This window comes from Hemicordylus capensis, chromosome 2 (genome assembly GCF_027244095.1).
Source record: "Hemicordylus capensis ecotype Gifberg chromosome 2, rHemCap1.1.pri, whole genome shotgun sequence".
In the NCBI taxonomy this organism is placed as follows: domain Eukaryota; kingdom Metazoa; phylum Chordata; class Lepidosauria; order Squamata; family Cordylidae; genus Hemicordylus; species Hemicordylus capensis.
In genome coordinates this window covers 21,784,368-21,806,708 of record NC_069658.1, presented here as the reverse complement: position 1 = coordinate 21,806,708, position 22,341 = coordinate 21,784,368, and the positions used below count along the sequence as shown (strand labels likewise).

Below are 22,341 nucleotides of genomic sequence, written 5' to 3'. Positions count from 1 at the left end.
TTCTTCTCCTGCGCAGTATGAGAGAATGCCTCTCAGCATCTTTCTATATCGCTGCTGCCCAATATAGGTGTTTCCCACAGTGTGGAAAACATACCAGGGGGGATTTGAACTGGCAACCTCATGCTTGCTAGGCAAGTCATTTCCCACTGTTAAAGTACTACGTTTGAAACATTGTTATAATAACCATTACATGTGTAAAAAGCTGCTTTGGCAGAGAGAAACCTTTAAGCTACCTGTACATCAATAAGCTTGACTTTGTTTTATTTTAAAGTTCACTCAGTGTCCTGTGAGTTATACTTCTCCCCATGCAGCCCTCAGCTGCACTACTAAAGGGTTGTCAGGACACAAACCTAAGCAAGAAGAGCTTGGTGGTGGCTGTGGAAGCTTGATAAATGGAGGAAGAGATAAGAACGTCATTCTCAGTAAAACTGGTTTACAAAGTTATAAAGTTATTAATCTCCCTAGATATGGAAACAGACCCTCCTCATTAGCAGTGTCTCAGAGTGGTGAGCAGGGTATGGTTCCACACACAGGTATAACCTGTATTTAAGAAAATTGCTGGTCTGTGGTAGCAAGCATAACTTGTCCCCTTAGCTAAGCAGGGTCCACCCTGGGTTGCATATGAATGGGAGACTAGAAATGTGAGCACTGCAAGATATTCCCCTCAGGGAATGGACCCGTTCTGGGAAGAGCAGAAGGTTTCAAGTTCCCTCCCTGGCTCCTCCAAGATAGGGTTGAGAGAGATTCATCCTGCCTGCAACCTTGGAGAAGCCGCTGCCAGTCTGTGAAGACAATACTAAGCTAGATAGACCAATGGTTTGACTCAGTATATGGCAGCTTCCTATGTTCCTAACCTCTACTTGGTGAAGAGCCACGTCTTTACTTTTTCTCTACAAGCTGTCAAGGAGACTGAGGAGCGGAGAACATTTCAAAACCTGAGGGCAATGACTGAGAAGGCCCTGCCCCTCATGCTTGACAGTTGAGCCTTGCTCATCATCAGCACGCAGATCAGAGCCCCCTCTGATGACCTAGTCAAGTGGGCAGAAACCCTTGGGAGCAGGCGGTCCTTCAGATATCCAGGGCCCAAACCGTTACGGGCTTTAAAGGTCAAAACCATATTCACTTCTGCGCTAAAGCACCAGACCAGGAGTAAGGAACACTCTGGTGTTAACATGCCTGGTGCAGAATGAATTACTTGCCTTTGAGAAATTAAATATTTGTAGCAGCACATAGAGAGAGTGTGATGGATAACATCTGTAATCAGTAATGAAGCCAATAAAAACTGCATTGATGTATATAAAGCTTTCCCATACCTGAAATACCCTGGTATAATGCTGCCTTGCTGTTTTGTTTTGTAGGTGTAGGAATGAAACTAACTGACGTTGGCATAGCAACATTGGCTAAAGGGTGAGTGAAAACCACATTTCCCAATTCCCTGCTTTTTGTACTATGCATCAGTCTTGTGATGGTGGAAACTTAATGGGGAATGTGGCGGCACACAAAAAAAATCTATTTTCTATCACAGCTCTTGCAAGCAAAACATATCTCAGTGAGACTTCCCTGTTAAATTCTTCTGGCTTATAAAATGTTAATGGAAGACTTCCTTTCAAGAAAGTTCATTTGTTTGACTCTTGAGGAGGAAAGTGATAAATACATTGTAGGCCCTACCTGTATATGTTTTTGCCATGCAGAATCATATCCTAGCCAACCTATCTGGGAACAAACTGATATTCATCCTAGGGAAGCAAAAAGGAACCCCAAAGATGTAGTTTTATTGTTTTGCTCAAGCCCTAATCCCAGGGCCGATTCACACAACCCTGGATGAGTGCTACAGTGCGGGTTGCCAGAATGTCCTATGAGGCCTACCACAGATGATTAGATATTGAGGTCGTTCACACGAGCAGCCCTACCCAGGCTTGGGTAGCCCTGCCTGGGTAGTCCTACCAGTTAGCCCCTGCTGACTGAGCAAAGAGGTTAGTTTTTAAAGTGGTGATTCTCTTTATTTAGCAAGGGAAGAACAACTGGCCCTATCCAGCCCCAGTGCAGCACCGCTCCAGTGGCTGTTGCTGGTGTCTATCTTATGTTTCTTTTTTTGGATTGTGAGCCCTTTGGGTACAGGTGGCCACTTTATTTTATTTATTTATTTATTTATTTATTTATCCATGTAAACCGCTTTGGGAACTTTTTGTTGAAAAGCAGTATATAAATATTCATCTTCGTCGTCATGGTGTGAAGTGCCGGCTTCGTGGCTGAACCTGGCACTAACTCACCAGGTAGCCCAGGAATTTTCCTTGGGCTTTTACCTTCATGAAGACCAAGCAGACAGAGCTGGGTGCCTAGAGCGCCGAGCTTGAGGGGAAATCCCGCACTCCTCACAAGGTGCATTTAGGAATATCTGGAGGGATATTGAGGGAAATGGCTGCTTTTTACCAGCCTCCAGAAATCAGCACTGCCCAGAGCAGCATGGATCCTGTGGGTGCATGAGTTGTGCGCTGCACACAGGGATCCAGTTCTTCTGGGGGAAAGGTAAGCTCAATCTTGGCTCTCCCCCCACACCCTCCCCACCAGGCTGCAGTGGTCGTGAGAACTACCGTATTACTTTCCTGATCTCCTATCCAGGGTTAAGAGATCAAGGGTGCTCTACAGCTAGGGTTGCCAGCATTGTGTTGGCTCAATTTGGAAAAGGGACTGCGGGTGGTGGTGAGGGGCCCCGGGGATGTGACCACCTAGGGGCAGGGCTTATCTGTTTTTTTAAAAAAACTTTTAAAGCTGCCACTGAGCAGCGGTGGCATGGGCCAGCGGTGAGAGCTCTCCCGCCTCCCAAATGATGAATGGCTGCTGCTAGGGGCTGGGCTGGGGGCCTCGCTGCACATTTCACGCTTTCTTCTCAAGGAAGCAGAGGAGAAAGATCCTCAGAGCGTTTCAAGCAGGGAGGAGGATCAAGCAGCCTTTCTCTATTATAGAGGACAATAAAAAGGGAGGTGGAGAAGATTAGTGGTCTTCTACTGTTCCCCACCTGAGCTCAGCAGCAGCCAAGAGAGGGAGGGACGGAGTCTGTGGAGGAGAGAATGCAGCCTAAAATAGGCCCCTCTCCCTCATTTGGAGGAAGGCGGGGCTGGAGGCAGGTGGTCTTTTGCCAGCTACCTTCTCTCCTCCACAGACTCTGTCCCTCCCTAGCCCCTCCCTCGACTGCTGCTGCTGTTGAGTTCCCCAGTCCCTCACTCACTGGTGAGTGGTTTGGTTTCAAAGTTGTTGAGTACACCACCCGTCCCTCAGTCAGTGTGCCTGCACCAGCCCAGCTCCTAGAAGCAGCCATTCATCATTTGGGAGGTGGGAGAGCTCTCGCCGCCATCCCATTATGCTGCCGCTCAGCAGCGGCTTTAAAAGTTAAAAACAATGTTTTTTTTAAGTGATAAAAAAGCAGGACAACTTGCATCCCAATGAGACAAACACTTTCCTCCCAAAATGTGGGACATCCCTCATACCGCGGGACTGTTGGTAATGTTATCTACAGGCTCATACATTCCTTCTTCCTCTCACATTCAAATTTTCTCTCTCATTCAGAGCTAACCAATTTAGAGCTAACCATGGTTATCATCTATATATATAATTCTCTAAGACATACCTGTGGCTAATCCCATGTGTGGCAGCTCTTGTGAGAGTTTGCGAGAGAGAGGAGGGGGAGAGGAAAGTGGCAGCAGTGGGCGGAACATAAGGCCAACGGACAGGCCAGCGAACAGGCAGGTGGTTGGGTGGGCAGGGAGAGAAAGTTGTGGCCAGGGGTAGGAGGAAGAAAGCAAAAGCGGTGGATGGGGGAGATAAAGCAGCGGGGGGGGGGAGAGAAGGCGGGGTGGGAGAAAGTGGGGGGCGGAGAAAGTGGGGGGGGGGAGTGGCAGCCGGCTGGAAAAAGTGGCTGGCCAAGCAGGCAGCCAGAGAGAAAAAACATTGGGGGGGATGAGGAGGGGGGCTGAGAACGAGGGGCCAAGAATGAGGGAGGGGGCTAGGGATGAGGGAGAACTAGAGGTGCAGATGCTCTGTTCCCAGGCCATACCCTTTTAGGGAAGCAGAGGGCAGCACTGGGGAGGGGGGGATAAGAAGGAAAGACAATTAAAACTGGAAAGAAACTAAAGCAATGGAGCCCATTCAGAATGACCCCCTGTCTGGAAAATCAAATTGCCTAGCATACCTTTTTGTGCAAATTAGTTAGAATCCTGATGCTAATTTGCAAGTGGAAGGAAATTAAGATGGGTGGATGAGACAATTCAAGGAAACCATCGACTGTCCAGAAACAGAACCAGCCTTGATTGCAAAATAACATGAAGATTACAGAGAAAACACAATTTTCTTGCTTTTAGTCTACATGTTTGTGTGTCAAAATATGAGTAGTGGAAAACTGATGTGGTTTCTACCCATACCAGTGCTGCCTCTCTCAGGGTAGGAGGTGATGGTCACATGGGAAAGAGGGTTTCTCTTCATAACTGTTATCAGTGTGGCACAGGATCTTACCAAGGAGAACCAGAAATGACACCTCTCAGGTAATCTGTCAGCCCTGCAGACAAGAGTGCAACCACAACAAGGGGAGGATAGCAGCTGGAGTGGCATGGATGGGAGGGTAAAGATGGCGCTGTTGGATTTTAGTAAGCCATACAAACAAGAGGGATAAGTGAGGAGAGGCCAGCAGGTCGGGGACTTCCAAGATGTTAGCATTTCATCTTGGACAACAAAATTAACATATGAGGCTGCTTTACAAAAAGTCAGACCTTTGGTCTAGTCCAGTATTACCTACTCGAATTGCAGCAACTGTCCATGGTGTCAGGCACAGTGAAAATACTAGGAATTGAACTAGAGACATTCTGCATGCAAAGCATGTCTGCTCTGAGTCATGCCTCTTCCTAAATGCTTAAAGGATGAAGGATGCAATCCATCACTTACATCTGAAGCCTACATTTCTGCTGCATCTGGTATGGTGTGAACAGGAGACCTATATGCTAAGCAAATGACACAGCTTTGCCTTGAATGCTATTTGTTGCTGCTGCTGCTGCTACTGCTACTACTACTACTTAAATGCCTACTACCCTTGTATTCTCTCTTACTATAGGATTTCCCCCCATCACAACCATAGTCTTGCAATGGAGAGCCAGGCTTGCACCAGTGGTTGTTTGAAGACTGGCTAAGGGGTTTCCAAAAATCTCCTTCCCTACTGACAGGGGGACACCTTATGTGGCACGTCTGTGCTGAGCAGAGACTTGTGAAGGGTGATGCCATCATAGCACTACTGGCTGCTGGTGGAATGGAGTTGGCTGAGTATTAGTGCAAGGAGCTGAGTTGTTCTCTTGTTCCTGTGCAGGCCCCTGATTATCAGAATCTGTACCCATTTACAGATAGTGACTACATGCTGCACAACCCAGTGCCAGTGTTTCCGACCCACCAGGGCTGCTGAACGCATGAAAGGCAGCCTTGATGGTGCTGCAGGAGCAGGCAGTTGTGCGATGACCTAAAACAGCATGTGGGCACTTGCATTGCACTACTTCTATTGTTTCCGATGGAAGTAGTGCTGCGGAAGTGCTCCTGCGCAGTTTTAGGCTGTTGCACAACTGCCCAGCTCCACACCACTAGGGCTGCCTTTCATGTGCACAATAGACCCAGTGGGCTGGAAACGCTGGTGTTGCATTGCACAGCATGTCAGACATTCAGATTAGGTGTGATGAATGCATATTATGGGGAGTGGAATCCTATTGTGTGCACTGGGAGAGAGACATTCTTCTCCCTCTCACATAACACTAGAACCAGGGGTCATCCCGTGAAATTGATTGCCAGGAAATCTAGGACCAACAAACGGAAGTACTTTTTCACACAAAGCATAATCAACTTGTGGAATTATGGATGGCTTTGAGAGGGGTTTGGATAACTTCAGGGAGGAGAGGTCTATCATTGGCTACTAGTTGGAGGGCTATAGGCCACCTCCAGCCTCAAAGGCAGGATGCCTCTGAGTACCAATTGTAGGTGAGTAACAGCAGGAGAGAGGGGACATGCCCTCAACTCTTGCCTGTAGGCTTCCAGTGGCATCTGGTGGGCCACTGTGTGAAACAGGATGCTGGACTAGATGGGCCTTGGGCCTGATCCAGCAGGGCTGTTCTTATGGCTTCTTATAGAGGTTCCAATGAATGTGCATAGATCAGGATAGAGCCTGCTGCAACGTTGCTGCTCTCTTGACATATTATATGTTCATTATAACATTTGAACTTCTATAAGGGACTTACGTGCCTCACCATAAGGTGTGCATGTTAGATTGTCAGTAAACAAACACAAAAATAAACATTTAAATTAAGCTTTCTAAAATCATTATTTGCCATCCCAATGCACATTCTTCAAGGTTGAATGTTTGCAATCTGTTCCATTTTCCATTTGTAATCTGAAACATTTTCCAGTAGTCCAGCCAAGCCTGGAGTTTTGATGACTATGATTAGCTAACGGTAATACTGGCCTTATGTTTGTAGTATATTTGAGTGAGGAGGGCAAGGTGGGGGGTAGAAATACTCTTGTGCCTTTCTGTAAGTCCTTATTATTCACACACTTACAAAAAAACCACTAAGGCAAAGCATTATGAATAATTCATGACCATTTATTTTTTCTCTGATATTATATATTTTTAACAAGCATGCAATATGTGTTGCAGAAGATCATGTTGATTAATATTCTACATAATATTTCCAGCAATGGCCAAAACCTATTAATCTTTATTTAAGTTAGAGTGGGGAATTCAGAGCAGACAGAACCTGACAGGAAATTAATGCTCTGTCCATTATCTATTCCACAGTCATTTTTCCTCACAATTGTATAATAAAAAGAAGTTATACCCGAATCTCATGTATCAGAAGACATATAAACTGCCCCAAGCGAAACTGAGGGTGGATTCAACTTGTAATCTAAATATAGGGATTACAGCAATATTTGGACTTCAACAATCTCCAAGTTTAAAGTATTGTCTAAATAGACCCCAAGTAATCTTCCCTTGCTCAGGAATTGATCTTCCATTGACTGGTATGTCAGGATGCTTTTCCCAAATGAGCAATGGGTTCAGGTGTTACTGAAGTGAGATGGGGAGAAACTTTGGATAAGCATCAGCCACAACCATGCCACTCTTCTATCCTAAAAATTACCTCAGACAGGTCATTGGGGTATAGGGCATATCAAACAGAGTGGGCATATTAAACTGGGGCTCCCAGTAAAAAAGCCTCAGCATCTTACTTCCTGTGCCATCAGCACTCTGGTTCCATTTCAAGTCTGGTAGACTGAGCTTTGTGGTTTGAGGGCACAATCTAGGTCCAGATTCTGACATAATGGGGAACCAGAGGCAGAGCAGCCAGAGGTCCCCAAACCTGAACATCCAAATGTGGGAAACCGCAGTTTGGACCCTAACTAAAACCGAGGGTTCACTCCCCAAACTCCAATTTGAACCCTTGATTTGAAGAGAGGTTTGCTGCTTGGGCCTCGGTTTGCAGCTGCCTCCATTATGTCCGAATTCAGTAATGGCGGCAGCCTTCCCTGGGACTGGAGTTGGGGTAAGGAAGCTCCTCCCTCTCTCCATCCTGATTGGCTGCTGCAGCTGTCCATCAGTCAAAGGAGGAAGCTTGGCAGCCAGTTCCCCCTCCTCTCTGCAGTCTCGAAGACTGCAGAGAGAAGGCCAGTGCTTATGTCTGAATTCAGACAGATAAGTAAGGGTGGGGGAGCAGAACCGTGGGTCCATTGGATCCTGTATTATGTCTGAATGTGGCCTAAGTTGCAATACCAGCCTGCCTGAGCATTATCAGCTGGCCTGAAGGCCAATCCCTGTTCACCAGATTCTAAAAAGCTCTAGCCTCAGAGCTTACTCATCTGTTTCAGGTACTTGTCTGTCTGTGGTGGAAAGTTCCTGACCTGCCATTTGTGTAACTTGAGCTTGGCTGTTCTGGTTTACCCCATTGTTTCTGCCCCTGGAATGACACCCAGCATCCTAAATTCTGGAACAGAACTATTTCTGGAAAAGTAGTTCCTGCTACTTTTGGAGAGGTGAAACTCACAACGTGATTCTGCTGCTCCTAGACATTAAAGCAGAGATTAGGAGAACTCACCAGATGGATACAGTTTTTGGCAGCAATCTCACGACAATTATGATGCATGTATAGTCCAGCTCACAATGCTGGGAAAATAATAGAATATTCCTGTCTTTTTCTAACTAATCCTGTTGCCACCATTGCCACACCAATGGATTAGCATATGAGGAGGGCTTTTCTCAACTCTTGGGTCCAGTTTTTGGGTGGCAAGGATGGAAGAGGACACAGAGGAGTTGGAATAAAGACCTATTAATGGTTGGGAGGCCCAGGTGTGTCACTCTTTGGTAATATAGGGATCAGGTTTTTAAGTTTTAAAAAATGGTGGAAGAGATCTGAGAGAGTCTGAAAGGGGATTTTTAAAGCAGCCTCAATTCCTGAAGTTTTTGTTCTTCTAGATGAATATATTTAATATGCTTTTAAAATTTGTTAATTTTTTCCAAAATGTTGTGTGTGACGCCATTCTGCCTTTGAGGATGGGGCCATAGCTCAGTGGCAGAGCATCTGCTTTGCATGTAAAAGATCCCAGGTTCAATCCCTGGCATCTCCATGTAGGCCTGGAAAGATACCTATCCAAGAACTTGGAGAGCTCCAGCCAGTCAGTGTAGACAATATTGACTAGGGATGTGCACGGACCGGTCCGGAGGCCATTCTACAGGCCTCCGGACCGGTCTGGACATGGGAGGTTCGGTCCGGCAAGATTTGGGTGGGGGGTTCCATTAAGGGGGGGGTTTACTCACCCCTCCCAACAATAGCGCTGTATTTAGTTGAGCAATCGGGCGGCAGGATACCTCCCTGCCGCCCCCTTCAAACCCCGCTTGGCTGGCGGCGGCCCCCTTCAATCCCCCTGCCGCCCGCAATCCCCCTGCCGCCCCCTTCATTCCCGTTTCTCCATTGAAATCGGGCGGCAGGACAACTCCCTGCCACCCGTTTTCTAAAAGGAGCAGTTGTTCCTTTTAGAAATCGGGCGGCAGGATAACTCCCTGCCGCCCCTTTGCCTGCTCAAAAGCCAAGCCGGCAAAGGGGCAGCAGGGAGTTATCCTGCCGCCCGATTTCAATGGAGAAACGGGAATGAAGGGGGCGGCAGGGGGATTGGGGGCGGCAGGGAGATTGAAGGGGGTGGCCGCCAGCCAAGCGGGGCTTGAAGGGGGCGGCAGGGAGGTATCCTGCCGCCCGATTCTTAGTTCTTAAGGAGCCAAGCGGGGATTGAAGCGGGCGGCAGGGAGGTATCCTGCCGCCCGATTGCTCAACTAAATACGGCGCCGTTGTTGGGAGTGGTAAGTAAAGCCCCCCCCACCCTTAATGGAACCCCCCACCCCAGTGCCGGACCGCAGCTCCACGGTTCCGTGCACACCCCTAATATTGACTAGATGGACCAATGGTCTGATGCAGTGTAAGGCAGCTTCCTGTGTTCCTGTCCACAAATAGTATTTAAGGGAGGTGTTTAACAAGGAAACACATAAAACACAATATAATATTATATACCAATTACAAAACAGCAGACCTGACTAAGACACACTGGGTAAAAGAACAAAGACAAATTCAAACACTGTACTGTCAAAGCACAACAAAACTAAATTAAACACTAGAAGACCATGACAGGACAAACTTTGCTTGGCACCTAAATGAAAACAAAGAGAGCAGTAGGTGGATCTCTTGGGGATGGAGTTCCACAAACGGGGCATATCCACAGAAAAAGCTGCCTTCTTGGTGGGCACTTGCTTAACTTCTGCAGCTGGAGATACCCAGAGAAGGGCCTGCAATTATGATCAGTTGTTGGGCAGATTATTTATTTATTTATTTATTTACTTTTTACATTTATATCCCACTTTTCTTCTGAGGAGCTCAGAGGAAATGCTTATTTTTATCCTCACAACAACCCTGTGAGGTAGGTTAGGCTGAGAGATACATGACTGGCCCAGAGTCACCCAGTGAGTTTCATGGTTCAATGGGGATTCGAACTTGGGTCTTCCCGGTCCTAGTCCAACACTCTTTCAGTTTCCTGGTTTTTGAAATGTTTGCTGTTATCGCTCTCCTTGTCATTTGAGGGAGTTAGGGTGGCCACAAGACATTTTGGCACCTAAGGAATAAAACTGGAATTCTACCCCATTCACCACCATTTTTAAAAAAACCATGACTTGAATAAATGATTTTTTGCTATATTTTAACAGTGCCAAATTGAGCCACCTAAGGTGGCACTACCTCATTATATTATTATTATTATTATTATTATTATTATTATTATTATTAATAATAATAATGATAATAATTTGTTTAACATAGATATGTACTGCCCCAAACTCACGTCTCTGGGCACCTTACAATAAAACAGTACAAATTAAAACAAAATTAAAACAATTAAAAAATTAAAAGAATGTTAACATCCATAAGTCTAATTAAAAGCCTGGGTGAACAAGTGTGACTTAACTGCCCTTGTAAACGTTATCAGAGATAGGGAGGCTCTTATTTCAACAGGGAGTGCACTCCAAAGCCTTGGGGTAGCAGTGGAGATGGCCCATCCCTGAGTAGCCACCAAACGAGCTGATGGCAGCTGCAGACGGACCTCCCCAGATGAACTCAATAGGCGATGGGGCTCGGTGCTTTCTTAAATATTAAATTAAATTAGCTAATGAATTAAATAATCATTATTGGTAAAGAAAGGTTGTATGTTGCTGGAGTTGAGTAGACAAAGTGAGGGGAAATGGGATAGGGAGGTGATAAGTATTGTCTTTTTGTGAGAGAAGAAAATTTGTGTTTATTTAGCAAAGCATCAAGGAAGCTACCATTCCAGTTACAGAGTGCAGAGTTTAGTTGTTGCAGCTATATAAGTAATACACATAGAGATCACTGTAGAGTCTATACTAAATTGATGTATTGGTGAAGTATATTTGAGATAGGAAAGACCTATCCTATCTATCAGCTACATAATGAATAGGTAGGGAGAGAGAGATGTTTCCATCTTCTCTCTAGGAGGAAAGGAAGAGGACTGACTCACTACAGGAAGTACCTGAGGAGTCAAGGCAGGGGCCATAGAGTAGAGGCAAGCAGGGACAGGTAAGGAGAACCACACTAGCTACCTCTGCTCTCAGTGCCCCTAGTGGTCATTAGGATAGTTGGTGCAAAAGGTCAATGCACTGGAACTCCATGTCTAACAGAAAATGTAATCTGGTGAGGAGGATGGGTGAGAAACACATGTGTTGGTTGTCTACCTCCATTGAGGTAGACAAATCTGTTTTCACGGCAGAGGATACTGACCATATACCTGCTCCAGAACTGAGCTTCTCAGGCTTGGAGGCTGAAGAACTGGGCCAAGTTGAGGTGATGAGAGAGGATGTTGTAAACTGTCTTGAAAAATTAAAAATTAACAAATCGCCAAGGCCAGATGGCATCTACCCAACAGTTCTGAAGGAATTCAAATGTGAAATTGTTGATCTCCTAGCAAAAATATGTAACTTGTCCATACAATCAGGCTATGTTCCAGAGGACTAGAAAGTAGCTATTGTAACTCTGATTTTCAAAAAGAAATTCAGGAGGGATCTGGGAAACTACAAGCTCATTAGCTACACTTCTTTGCCTGGTAAATTGATGGAAAGCATACTTAAGGACAAAATAGTTAAACGTTTAGAAGATCAGGCCCTGCTGAAGAAGAACCAGCATGGCTTCTGCAAAGGCAATGCAGAACCAACCAGAAAAGGGGGGGGGGGCAGTATCGTACAATATAGTGCAAAAATAAAGTAACCCAATACTGCTATGAAATTTCACAAATATGAAGACAATGGGCAAGATTTGCCTCACTAACCTTTTGGAGTTCTTTAATAGTGTCAGCACACAGCCATGTGATCCGGGCAACATAGTATACTTGGACTTTTTAAAAGCTTTCAACAAAGTTCCCACCAAAGGCTCTTGAGTAAACATAGCAGTCAGGGGATAAGGGGACAGGTTCATGTGTGGCTTGGTAACTGGTTGAAGCAGAGCAAAAAGAGGGTAGGAGTAAATGGACAGTTTTCACAATGGAGTGAAGTAAAGAATGGGGTCCCCCAGTAATCTGTACTGGGACTGATGCTCTTTGACTTGTTTATAAATGATCTAGAAGTTGGGGTAAGCAGTGCAGTGGCCACATTTGCTGATGACAGTAAACTATTTAGGGAAGTGAAATCCACAATGGATTGTGAGCAGCTCCAAAAGGATTTCTCCAAACTTGGTGAGTGGGCGACAACATGGTAGATGCAGTTCAATGTGAGCGGTTCAATGTATAAAGTGATGTATATTGGGGCAAAATCCACAGATTAACATATACAACACTAATGGGGTCCGAGTTGTCGGTGACTGACCAGGAGAGAGATCTTGGGGTTGTGGTGGACAGCTCATTGAAAGTGTTGATTCAGTGTGCAGAAGCTGTGAAAAAGGCAAATTTCATGCTAGGGATCATTAGGAAAGGGGTTGAAAATGAAAATGCTAATATTATAATGTTCTTATACAAATCTATGATGCAGCCACATTTGGAGTACTGAGTACAATTCTGGTCACTGTATCTTAAGTAGAACATTGTAGAACTGGAAAAGGTGCAGAAGAGGGTAACCAAGATGATCAGGGGCCTGGAGCACCTTTCTTATGAGGAAAGGCTACAGCATCTGGGGAGACATGATAGAGGTGTATAAAATTGTTCATGGAGTAGAGAGAAAAATTTTCTCCGTCTCTCAAACACTAGAACCAGGGGTCATCCCATGAAACTGAAGGCCAGGAAATTTAGGATCGACAAAAGGAAGTACTTTTTCACACAGCATATAATAGATTTATGGAATTCTCTGCCATGGGATGTGGTGATGGCCACTACCTTGGATGGCTTTAAAAGGAGTTTAGACAAATTCATGGAGCACAGATCTATCAATGGCTGATCCTCTGGTGGCTACAGGTCACCTCCCGCCTCAGAGTCAAGATGCCTTTAAATACCAGTTGCATGGGAGCAACAGCAAGAGAGAGGGCATGTCCCCACCTCTGGCCTGTGGGCTTTCTCAGAGGCTTCTGGTAGGCCACTGTGTGAAACAGGATGCTGAACTAGATAGGCCTTGGGCCAAATCCAGCAAGGTTTCTTATATAGAATAGTTTACTTGTATGTTTGAGGATTTGATATTTCTGTTATAAACTATTCTTGGCTTTTGAGGTAGAACACTATGATTACAAATGTCAATTTCTCCTCACAACACAAAAACATTAACAGATATAAAGATGACTGCAATAAACTTCCACTCAGTAGAGGGCACACTGTACCTTCTTTTTCTTAGAAGTCATATTCGTCCCACAAGATAAAGGAAATATCAAATAAAAGAAAATTAACCTTTGTTAATCAAATGCTTAATCAACTCCACTCCGTTAGCCCTAAACAAAAAGGTAACATATGGCCCTTAACAGCGCAGAGACGAAAGTTTGGGCGGTATATAAATGTGATGAATAAAACAAACAAACAAACAACGCACTTTACAAATGCTAAACCAAAACAGGCCAAATGTGAAGGGAGACTGGAACCATAGCAGTCAAAGAATATTTGTTCCTGAAATACAAAGGATACTAATTTACCTCTAGCGTTTAGGATGTAAAAAATGACTTGGTGACTATGTGGAGCTGTTAATTCTGGATGAGATTGTAAAAGCAACTGCTACTTCACACACAGGGACTGCACCACATAGGGAATATCAAACACCTTGGACAGATGGGGGTAGTCCACACTGGAGTATCTCCCCATGCCTGTGTTGTCCCTCTGGGAAACAAAGGCTGTGCTGGCGTGAGAAGCAACAGCATGGATTCTTCCCATGGAATCCAGACTTCTGATGTTACCTTCATGTTGCGGGATGTGCCAATGGCTCCTATGCTGGGTATTTAATGCGAGTAGGATTCCTGAATGTGAAAAACCATAGGCATGTGCCTTATTATACAACAAACAAATACATAAATAATGTTTGGCTAGATGTTTTTGACAGAGCTATGGTGACCAGAGTGAAAGGATAAGCAATGCTTCTATGCCTTTCATAACTACAAAGAAGAGGCTACCTCTATGTACAAGAGACAGGATGCCTCCGAATGCCCATTGCAGAGGTGCAGTGACAGGACAGGAGAGGGGTCATGCCCTCACCTCCTGCCTGTGGGCTTCTCAGAGGCACTTCTGTGATTGCAAGACTGGATCAATCCAGTCCCACAATCACAGAAACACCCGCCATCACCCACTGGGGATGGGGGGGAGACTTCCTCCTCCTTCACCCCACTGTGCATGTCTACAGTGGGGCAATTTTATAACGTCTGAATGAGGCTAATGAGTTAACAAAAAGCTGATTGCAGGAGAAACATATTTCAGTTATTTACCATAGAAGAAAGGGGGCATTTCTTGAACAGAATAAAGTTGGGCCTATTACAGGAGTGCTCATACTTTGGTCCCAGATGTTGTTGAATTATGACTCCCATGATCATTATCAGCCACAATGACTGAAGTGTTGATAGGAATTGTAGCACAGCAACCTCTGATGACCCACATTTGTGAACTCCTGGCCTATGATATTCCGTAATGGTTGAGAGTCGGGTATTCTTTTGTTTCTGTGCTGTATCAGCCCAGGAGAAACTGGATGTGACTTTAAACAAGTGGTCCCAAACTAAACTGGGACTGCAGCACATGGGAGGGATGTATCACCATACTGAGTATAGTCTCTCTACTCTACTTTCTAGACTATGCAACTCAATAGATCTGAGATGTGGGAAGTTAGAGAGTTTCAGCTCCCAGGGATGGTCTTCTGTAATATCTTCAGTCTTTCTCCTGAATATCTTTTGCCCCTTCCAGAAACACATTGTATTGTATTGTATTGTATTGGATACATTTAATAGAGTTGGGGGGGTGGACAGTTAGCTCACTGGATTTAGGTTGGGAGGCGCTACCCCGTTGGTATCCTAAGAGGAGAGGGGAGCTGGTCTTGTGGTAGCAAGCAAGCATGACTTGTCCCCTTAGCTAAGCAGGGTCTGCCCTGGTTGCATATGAAAGGGAGACTAGAAGTGTGAGCACTGTAAGATATTCCCCTCAGGGGATGGAGCCGCTCTGGGAAGAGCAGACGGTTTCAAGTTCCCTCCCTGGCTTCTCCAAGATAGGACAAGATTTTATTTTATTTTATTTTATTTTATAGGACAAGATTTTTTTATTGAACCAACAAACTACCAAAGCATACAGTACGTTGCCAAAGCACAATTATATACAAAGTGGTTGTTTGTACATGATATATCTACAAAGATTTACACACAATGATTTGGAAACCCACGAGGTTATGAAGTATATGCAGGTAGTACTGTAACTCGGGGGTGGGGGATTTCAAGGCACATCAGGTAATTGGGGGGGGAGGGTTACGTCCGTCGTCCATTCCCAAAATTTGTCCCATTGCTGTTTAGAAGAGATACTCTTGTCTTTTCCAGAAGAGATTTACTGTCTCATCTGCGTGAACCTCTTGGTCGCGTCTTCCCTCCCTATTCCTATGCAGGAGCATTGCATAAATGACATACAGGTTTACTAACCTGATTACGAGAAGGAACATTCCAATTCCCTAGTATGAGGGCACCCGTTCTGTCCCGTTTCCTTGAAGGTTTCTTTCTGGGACCTCGAAAGGAGGTTCTGTTGCTCAAACCCGATGTTAGTTCTTCCCAAGTCTGTTTTTCCAAATCAGGCCACTCTAACAGCTTGCTTACTCCCTGCTACACTCTTTTGGCTACCACACACTCTTTTAAGAAATGTGAGTGGGTTTCCCTGAATGTTTTACCTAGCTCACTAGCTTTCTGTTTGCAGGTGATTTTAGGGCACTCTTGCTCGTCCTCTGGAAGCCATGGCTTAGCCACATTAAGTGGTAGTACTTGATGGTATAAGTGCCACCTTGTTTCCCATAAATGGAAAGGGACTTTTTTCTCCTTAAAGAGAGCGATAGGGTGATCGGGTTGCAACAAGTACTGTGAAGTGCAGTGTTTATAGTGTTTACGTTCTAAATAAGGTTTTAAGAAACCCACTTCTAGAATCTCTCCATAAATTGTTTTCCTTAGCTGCTTAACTGAGGAGGATCCTTTAAATAGATCCGGTTCAACCTTCCATTTTTTAATTGTGAATAACAAATCTCTCAAGTAGTCCAGGTGTTCTCTTTTTAATACTTGTGTGATATTACCATTGAAAGATCCTTTCCCCCGGCTGAGAGAGATTCCTGCCTGCAACCTTGGAGAATCCACTGCCAATTTGTGAAGACAATACTGAGCTAGATAGACCAATGGTCTGACTCAGTATATGGCAGCTTCCTATGTTCCTAATTGGTATCCAAACAATATGACCTTGCCTGTAGCCAAGAGGAGGTGCTATCTCAAACGTAACCACTGCCACTTCAAAAAAATGAGAGTTGAGAATTCACATGTATTTGAGAACTTGCATTTTGGGCGGTATAGAAATGTGTTAAATAATAATAAATAATAATGTAAGCAAAATTTCTCTTTTTAACATGTGGAGCTATTGCTGCTGGGAAAGCAGTGCATTATATATTGCAGCCTCCCCAGCTTGTTCCCTCTGGCAAAAGGAAAAGCAAACTGCTTTACCACCCTCTCTGTTAAATCTTTTAGAATTTAAGAAATTGGTAGATATAATTCAGGGTGTGTATGTGTTTTTCCAGATGCTATGTGCCTTAGCTCCTGGGGAAAATTGCATTTGGCAAAGACTGTTCAAAAATGACACGCCTATCCTTCATAGGGAAATAAGACTTGTCTTGGAAAAAGCTGTCAGCATTTATATTAAAACAAGGCAGGGAGGCTGTCTGGCTGAACAAAGAGAATTCCTTGCAGCTGTTAAGACCATATAAAATCTGTAATCTCCATGAAACCTTCAATCATGATGTCAGATGATCTTCTGTACAGATCCCTTCATATTCCTGTACAACTTCATCTGATTTTGTAGCAGGAGGGTGAATACACCTGACAAAAAAGGTTGAAGACATTGTGACATTTAAAAAACAGTAAAGGTGATTGAATAGCATTGTTGCTGTCCTCCAAATAAATGTGGTTTTTTCTGTCCTTTCGTGAGCTCTGGGTGGGGGTGGGGGTGACAAATTCCACATTTTTACAACATGGCTCGGTTTGAACTGAATAAATGTTGCCTGGTGACATCACTATCACACCTCCCCATCTCAAATCATGGAGCAGTTCTGCAATTGTTGTAAAAAGTTTGTTGATTTGTTGAGTTGGTAAGGAGAAGTTGGTAAGTTGGTAAGGAGAAGAGCCAACACGTATAGGTTTAAATGAATATGTGCTGCTTTAATAAAAGCAGGCTGAGTTGTGCGGTCTTGAGCAGCCATCCCTCGTGTTCTTTCTTACTACAGTTCTGCACATGTCAAAAAACAGAATGCTACACAGGAGAACCTTGTTATTCATGGAACCATGCGGTTCCCCGCAGGGTGTCTAATAGACACCCCTTTCCAGTATCTGCTGATACTAATGGGTTAAAACCCACTTATCCACAGTTCCTAGAGAGCTGGAAGTGACCGCAAATATAAGTTCCACTAATTCCTACTGAATTATTAAGTCACTTAAGCCTAAGTGACCGTGGTCACTTCTAGCTGCCATTTTGTTTGGAGGAACCCAGGAAGAGACATGAGAAGCCATTTTGTGTCTCATTTCTTTTTTTCTTTTTTTAAAGGACTTCCCCCCACAATTTTCCATGGGGAAATTTGGGGGGGCATTCCATCCTTTGGGAGGCATTTCTGGGTACATGGGGTACCCAAGGAGCATGCCAAAGTAAGTTCAGGGCCATGCCAAAGTAAGTTCAGGCCTGGTGGCGCAGTGGTAAAACTGCCGCCTTGTAACCAGAAGGTTACAAGTTTGATCCTGACTAGGGGCTCAAGGTTGACTCAGCCTTCCATCCTTCCGAGGTTGGTAAAATGAGTACCCAGAATGTTGGGGGCAATATGCTAAATCATTGTAAACCGCTTAGAGAGCTCCGGCTATAGAGCGGTATATAAATGTAAGTGCTATTGCTATTGCTATTGCTATTTGGAGGCCAATTTGGGGCTTAATTCCCCCCCCCTTCATCCTGGAACCTAACCCCCCTTTTCCCATTGGCCTAATGCCTCATTACTCATGGCTCTGTTACTTGCAGTAGTAGGCGAGAAACGGAACCTCTGCAAGTAACGAGGTTCTCCTGTAGTCCGATTTTTGAGAATCTCAGATTTCCTTTAAAAAAACCAAATTCCGTTGATGTTTCAAAAGGGCTAAAAACCTGAGGCACAATATAGTCCAGCAAATATAAGTTCCACTAATTCCTACTGAAGTATTAAGCCTTTCCCATTGAAGTCTTTCCCATTGAAAGCAATGAGATTTTAAAACAGTGTAGTTCTATCTTTTTCTTGCTCTTTTTCAAACATCAGTAGACCAACAGCATACTTTTATAACTGCTGAATCAATTGCAAAAACATATTTTAAAAAAACTTTAATGGATTTAGTGGCTGACATCCAGACTATTTTACTGAATAGAAAGCAGTCTAGAGGACTGCTAAATTTCAATAAAACTTCCTCTAATAAATTTAGTCAAGGATGTCAGCCAATGGCATTTATGACTTCAATTGGCTGTTCTAAACCTGATTTGAGCAAAACATTTTATTACTGTAGTGTAAGGTGGTCCATTTTGTAACCAGCTTATCATCACATCAACTATAGCCATAGATGAAATGGAAAAGAAATGGTTAGGAATACTTCCTTCACTTATCTGCTTTACATTTCCTTTAATATGTTTGCCATATTTTTCTCCCCATCTGAAACAGATTTAAGATTATGGTGTCTGTTATAATCTTTCCTATACATTACCTCCCCTCCCCCACAAGGCTAGAATTAAAGCTTGTCAGTTTCTCTGTAGAAGTCAGTTTTGCTTCTGTTAATTCAGAAGTTTGTGGGAAGTGGGATTATAGGGAGCTCCTCTACCATTTGGAGAGCTGAAGATTTTACTGGATTTCCCAAAAGCAAAATATAATAAGTCTGGTCCGAGAAACTAAAAGGTTTAAACCCTGCTTCTGTTTGTTGTTCTTCTGCAGGTACAAAGGTTTCAAAGGTAACTGCTCAATTTCATTTATTGATCAATTCAAGGCCCTCCATCAGTGTAATAAATACTGTGAGATGCTGGGACTGAAACCTCTTCAAGCCAGCTGTCAGAAACAGAGGAAGCCAGCTGCTACCAAGATTAAGGCACAGCCAAGCTCAAGTACTGCAAAGAAAACTGTGATTGGTCCGCAGGCTGCCAAGAAAACATAGGACTTTCTTTTCCATCAACAACAACAAAAAACTTTGCAGTCTCATGATTGCAATAGGACCTTTCTAGAAATGCATACTATATTTTTTTAGAACTGAACACTCCATCAATGGTGCATTTAATATTCTACATGTAGTCATAATTGCTATTTTAAAAGTGGCAGAGTGAATAGCCTATTAGATGGACAGTCAAAGCTGAAAAATTTGAAGAGATCAGCACCCCAGTATCAAGTAACGTTGCATAGTTATGTGTGAGGACTCTCAGGGGACTGGTGGTTGTTTTCATAGTCTCTCTTTTGGAGACGATGCAGGATATGGACCTTTGGGAAAATTGCATTTAGTAGATTTCCATATAATTCAGCTGCTAAGCATGTATATTAATATATTAAGGATGTTCCAAGCTACATGAGGTGAAAGATACATGTCCCTTATTGTATTCTATCCAGAGAATGTGTGAACCTGCTCCATTTGTATCTTTACTCAAGAGTGAAAGATAACTGTTGTTATTTCTACAAGTTTCTGTTTGCTTCTCAGATTGGCATGAAATATGGGAGATACACACAGTGGATGAGGAACTCGCCTGGAGTTGGATTTGCTTTGGACCTCAGACCACCAATTCGGGGTTTTGTTTTGGTTTTTTTGGACTGATATTCAGTACTGTTAGCTATGTCAAAGATATGATCAAGTATAGAACAGTGGTATCCACCAGGACCAGATGGTGTGGAGCCCACAATGCCTTTATTTGTGTGACCATCTCTTTCCTTACCATATTGTAGATCCCAAACCTACAGCTATCTCCTGGCTTCTGTGTGGCAGTATGAATATTGGCTAGAACCACATGCTCAGCTCTTTGCATCTGGGCACTTTCCAGATTAGACTCTGAAACGTGGTCACGTCAGATCTCGGAAGTGTGTTTTCACACTTCCTGCATTGTGCCACCGCAGTCCCTATGTGGACAGCAGGGTGCCGTTCACATTGCCAATGCCTTGTCTCGAATTTAATTGCTGCGATATAAAGCTAAGATGTCGTATATCCGGCGTAAGGAAGTTGCTGTTTTTTCGGGTTGTAGTTGCTGCGAGACTGCTCCCCCTGCTGTTTACATTTTCACTGTGACTTGCCTGAACGGAGGCATTTTGCCACTGTTGAGCATCTAGTCTGGAAACCGCCATAATGTGCATGGTCGCATCTGTAACTATTGTGAACAGGGGCGTAACTACCATTAGGCAAGAGGAGGCGGCTGCCTGGGGGCCCCCACACCTCGAGGGGCCCCCCAGAGGCAAGTCACATGACTCCCCAACACCCGCAGAGCTTTGGTGCCGTGGAAATGCCAACCCCAAGTTCGGAGCAAAGGCTGCATGCATGCAGCAAAGTCCTTGTCTGCAGAAGCAACTCTGAGCCGGGAGCGCTCTTCCCCATGGGAGGGTGGAGGGACGGGGTTAAAGCGAGGGAATGGAGTTTTCTAGAGAAGCTGGCATAATGGGGATGTGAGTGTGAGTGCACTATATATTGTGAGGTATGTGTGTATCAGCGAGGGGCCCATTTTAAAATTTTGTCTCTGGGCCCACTCCAGCCTTGTTACGCCCCTGAGTGTGAAAGTGGGTATGTGAAAGACAGAGGTAGATGTAGGTGTGTTAGTGGAGGCTTCAAGGCACAGCAACATTCTGACTAGCAGATGCAGATGTCGGGGGAGGGAGCATGGTAGGTAACTGTGCATTTTTGAAACTTATGAATACAATAAATGCCATATTGGGTCAGACTGAAGATTCATCTAGTCGATCATCCTGTTTCCCATAGTGGCTGACTATATATTTCCAGGAAGTCCACAGAAATATTACCTCTAAATATGGAAGTTCTATTTGGACCTTGCAAGAAGGGAGGAATGTTACCTGTTTGAGGTAGGTCATGGTTGGTGCATGTATGTGAACAGGCATATGTGGTTGTTAGAAACCTTGCACCATTTCCTACTCCTATGGCCATTTTCTTTCATAATATTTCAAAAGAAACACTGGCCTGCAATAATTCATTTCATCACACCTTCAGCCCTGACACCTCCTACATCTCAATCACCCCCTGGCGATTTCCAGGTCAATACCACTGTACTAGAATAATTGTTTTATTTCCTAATTATTTGCACTATAATGATAATCCTTATTATACTCCTTACATTTCCCCCCCAATTAAATTTCTACTGAAACAAGATTTGGTAGCATGAATATTTTGCTAATCCAAAGGAAGTTATGCAAGGAGATATACATGAACAATATCTGGGGGTTTCTGGTACATAAAAGCAATCAATTCAGCACTGTCCATTGTTTACAAAGTTACAGCAGTTGTTCCCGCTGCACTACAGGCCCAAGCTTCTCTTAGCAGGAAATGTTCAGTTTCTTTGGAAATGATGGCTACATCCTACTGATGTGAATTCAGTTCGTCCCTGGGTCCGCCTTTTAGCCAATCAAACAGACTCAGTGGGAATACAATTGAGGCATTTATTGCACTGCAGTTGCAACAGGTAATCAGAGGGCTTTACGCTCTCAAACTGATTACAAATTGGTTATAGGTGCATCTTACATTTATACAAACAATCTGAATGATGCTGATACCCTAGACATAGTATACGTGGCAACAAAATGGTGGACTAAGTATCTAGTACGCATGCGAATGATTCATTGTTCATCTGGTGATCACTCCTTATTTGGTTACATCCTGTTTTCTTAACTGTCAGCAAAAGAACAGTGAGAATCCTGTGAGAACCAAGTTTCCTTAGATACAATTTAGTGGAGAGAGATAATGACGTTGATCATGTGAAGCCGCGATGTCCCTGAGCTGGCCTGAGCTGGGCTGGGGTTACTTTAAGTTAGAGTGAGGTATTCTAAGTAAAAGTTACTTTGGTTTTCTAAAACACATCAATTCCCCCCTGAAAAAATTGGATCATCCTGAATCTTCAGGATATATGGGCTTGTAA

The 22,341-nt window shown here is 44.1% G+C and overlaps 1 protein-coding gene across 2 annotated transcripts in view; it reads left to right on the top strand.

Annotated features, from left to right (window-relative positions):
• The window catches only part of ALPK2 (alpha kinase 2), a 57,913-nt gene extending 36,335 nt beyond the window's left edge, over positions 1-21,578 (top strand). For both annotated transcript variants that reach the window (XM_053296180.1, XM_053296179.1), the window contains 2 exons: positions 1,359-1,407; positions 19,166-21,578. In XM_053296180.1, the coding sequence (XP_053152155.1) occupies positions 1,359-1,407; positions 19,166-19,382 (266 nt within the window). In that variant the 3' untranslated portion in view covers positions 19,383-21,578. The remainder of the gene's footprint in view (positions 1-1,358; positions 1,408-19,165) is intronic.
• The last annotated feature ends 763 nt before the right edge of the window (positions 21,579-22,341 follow it).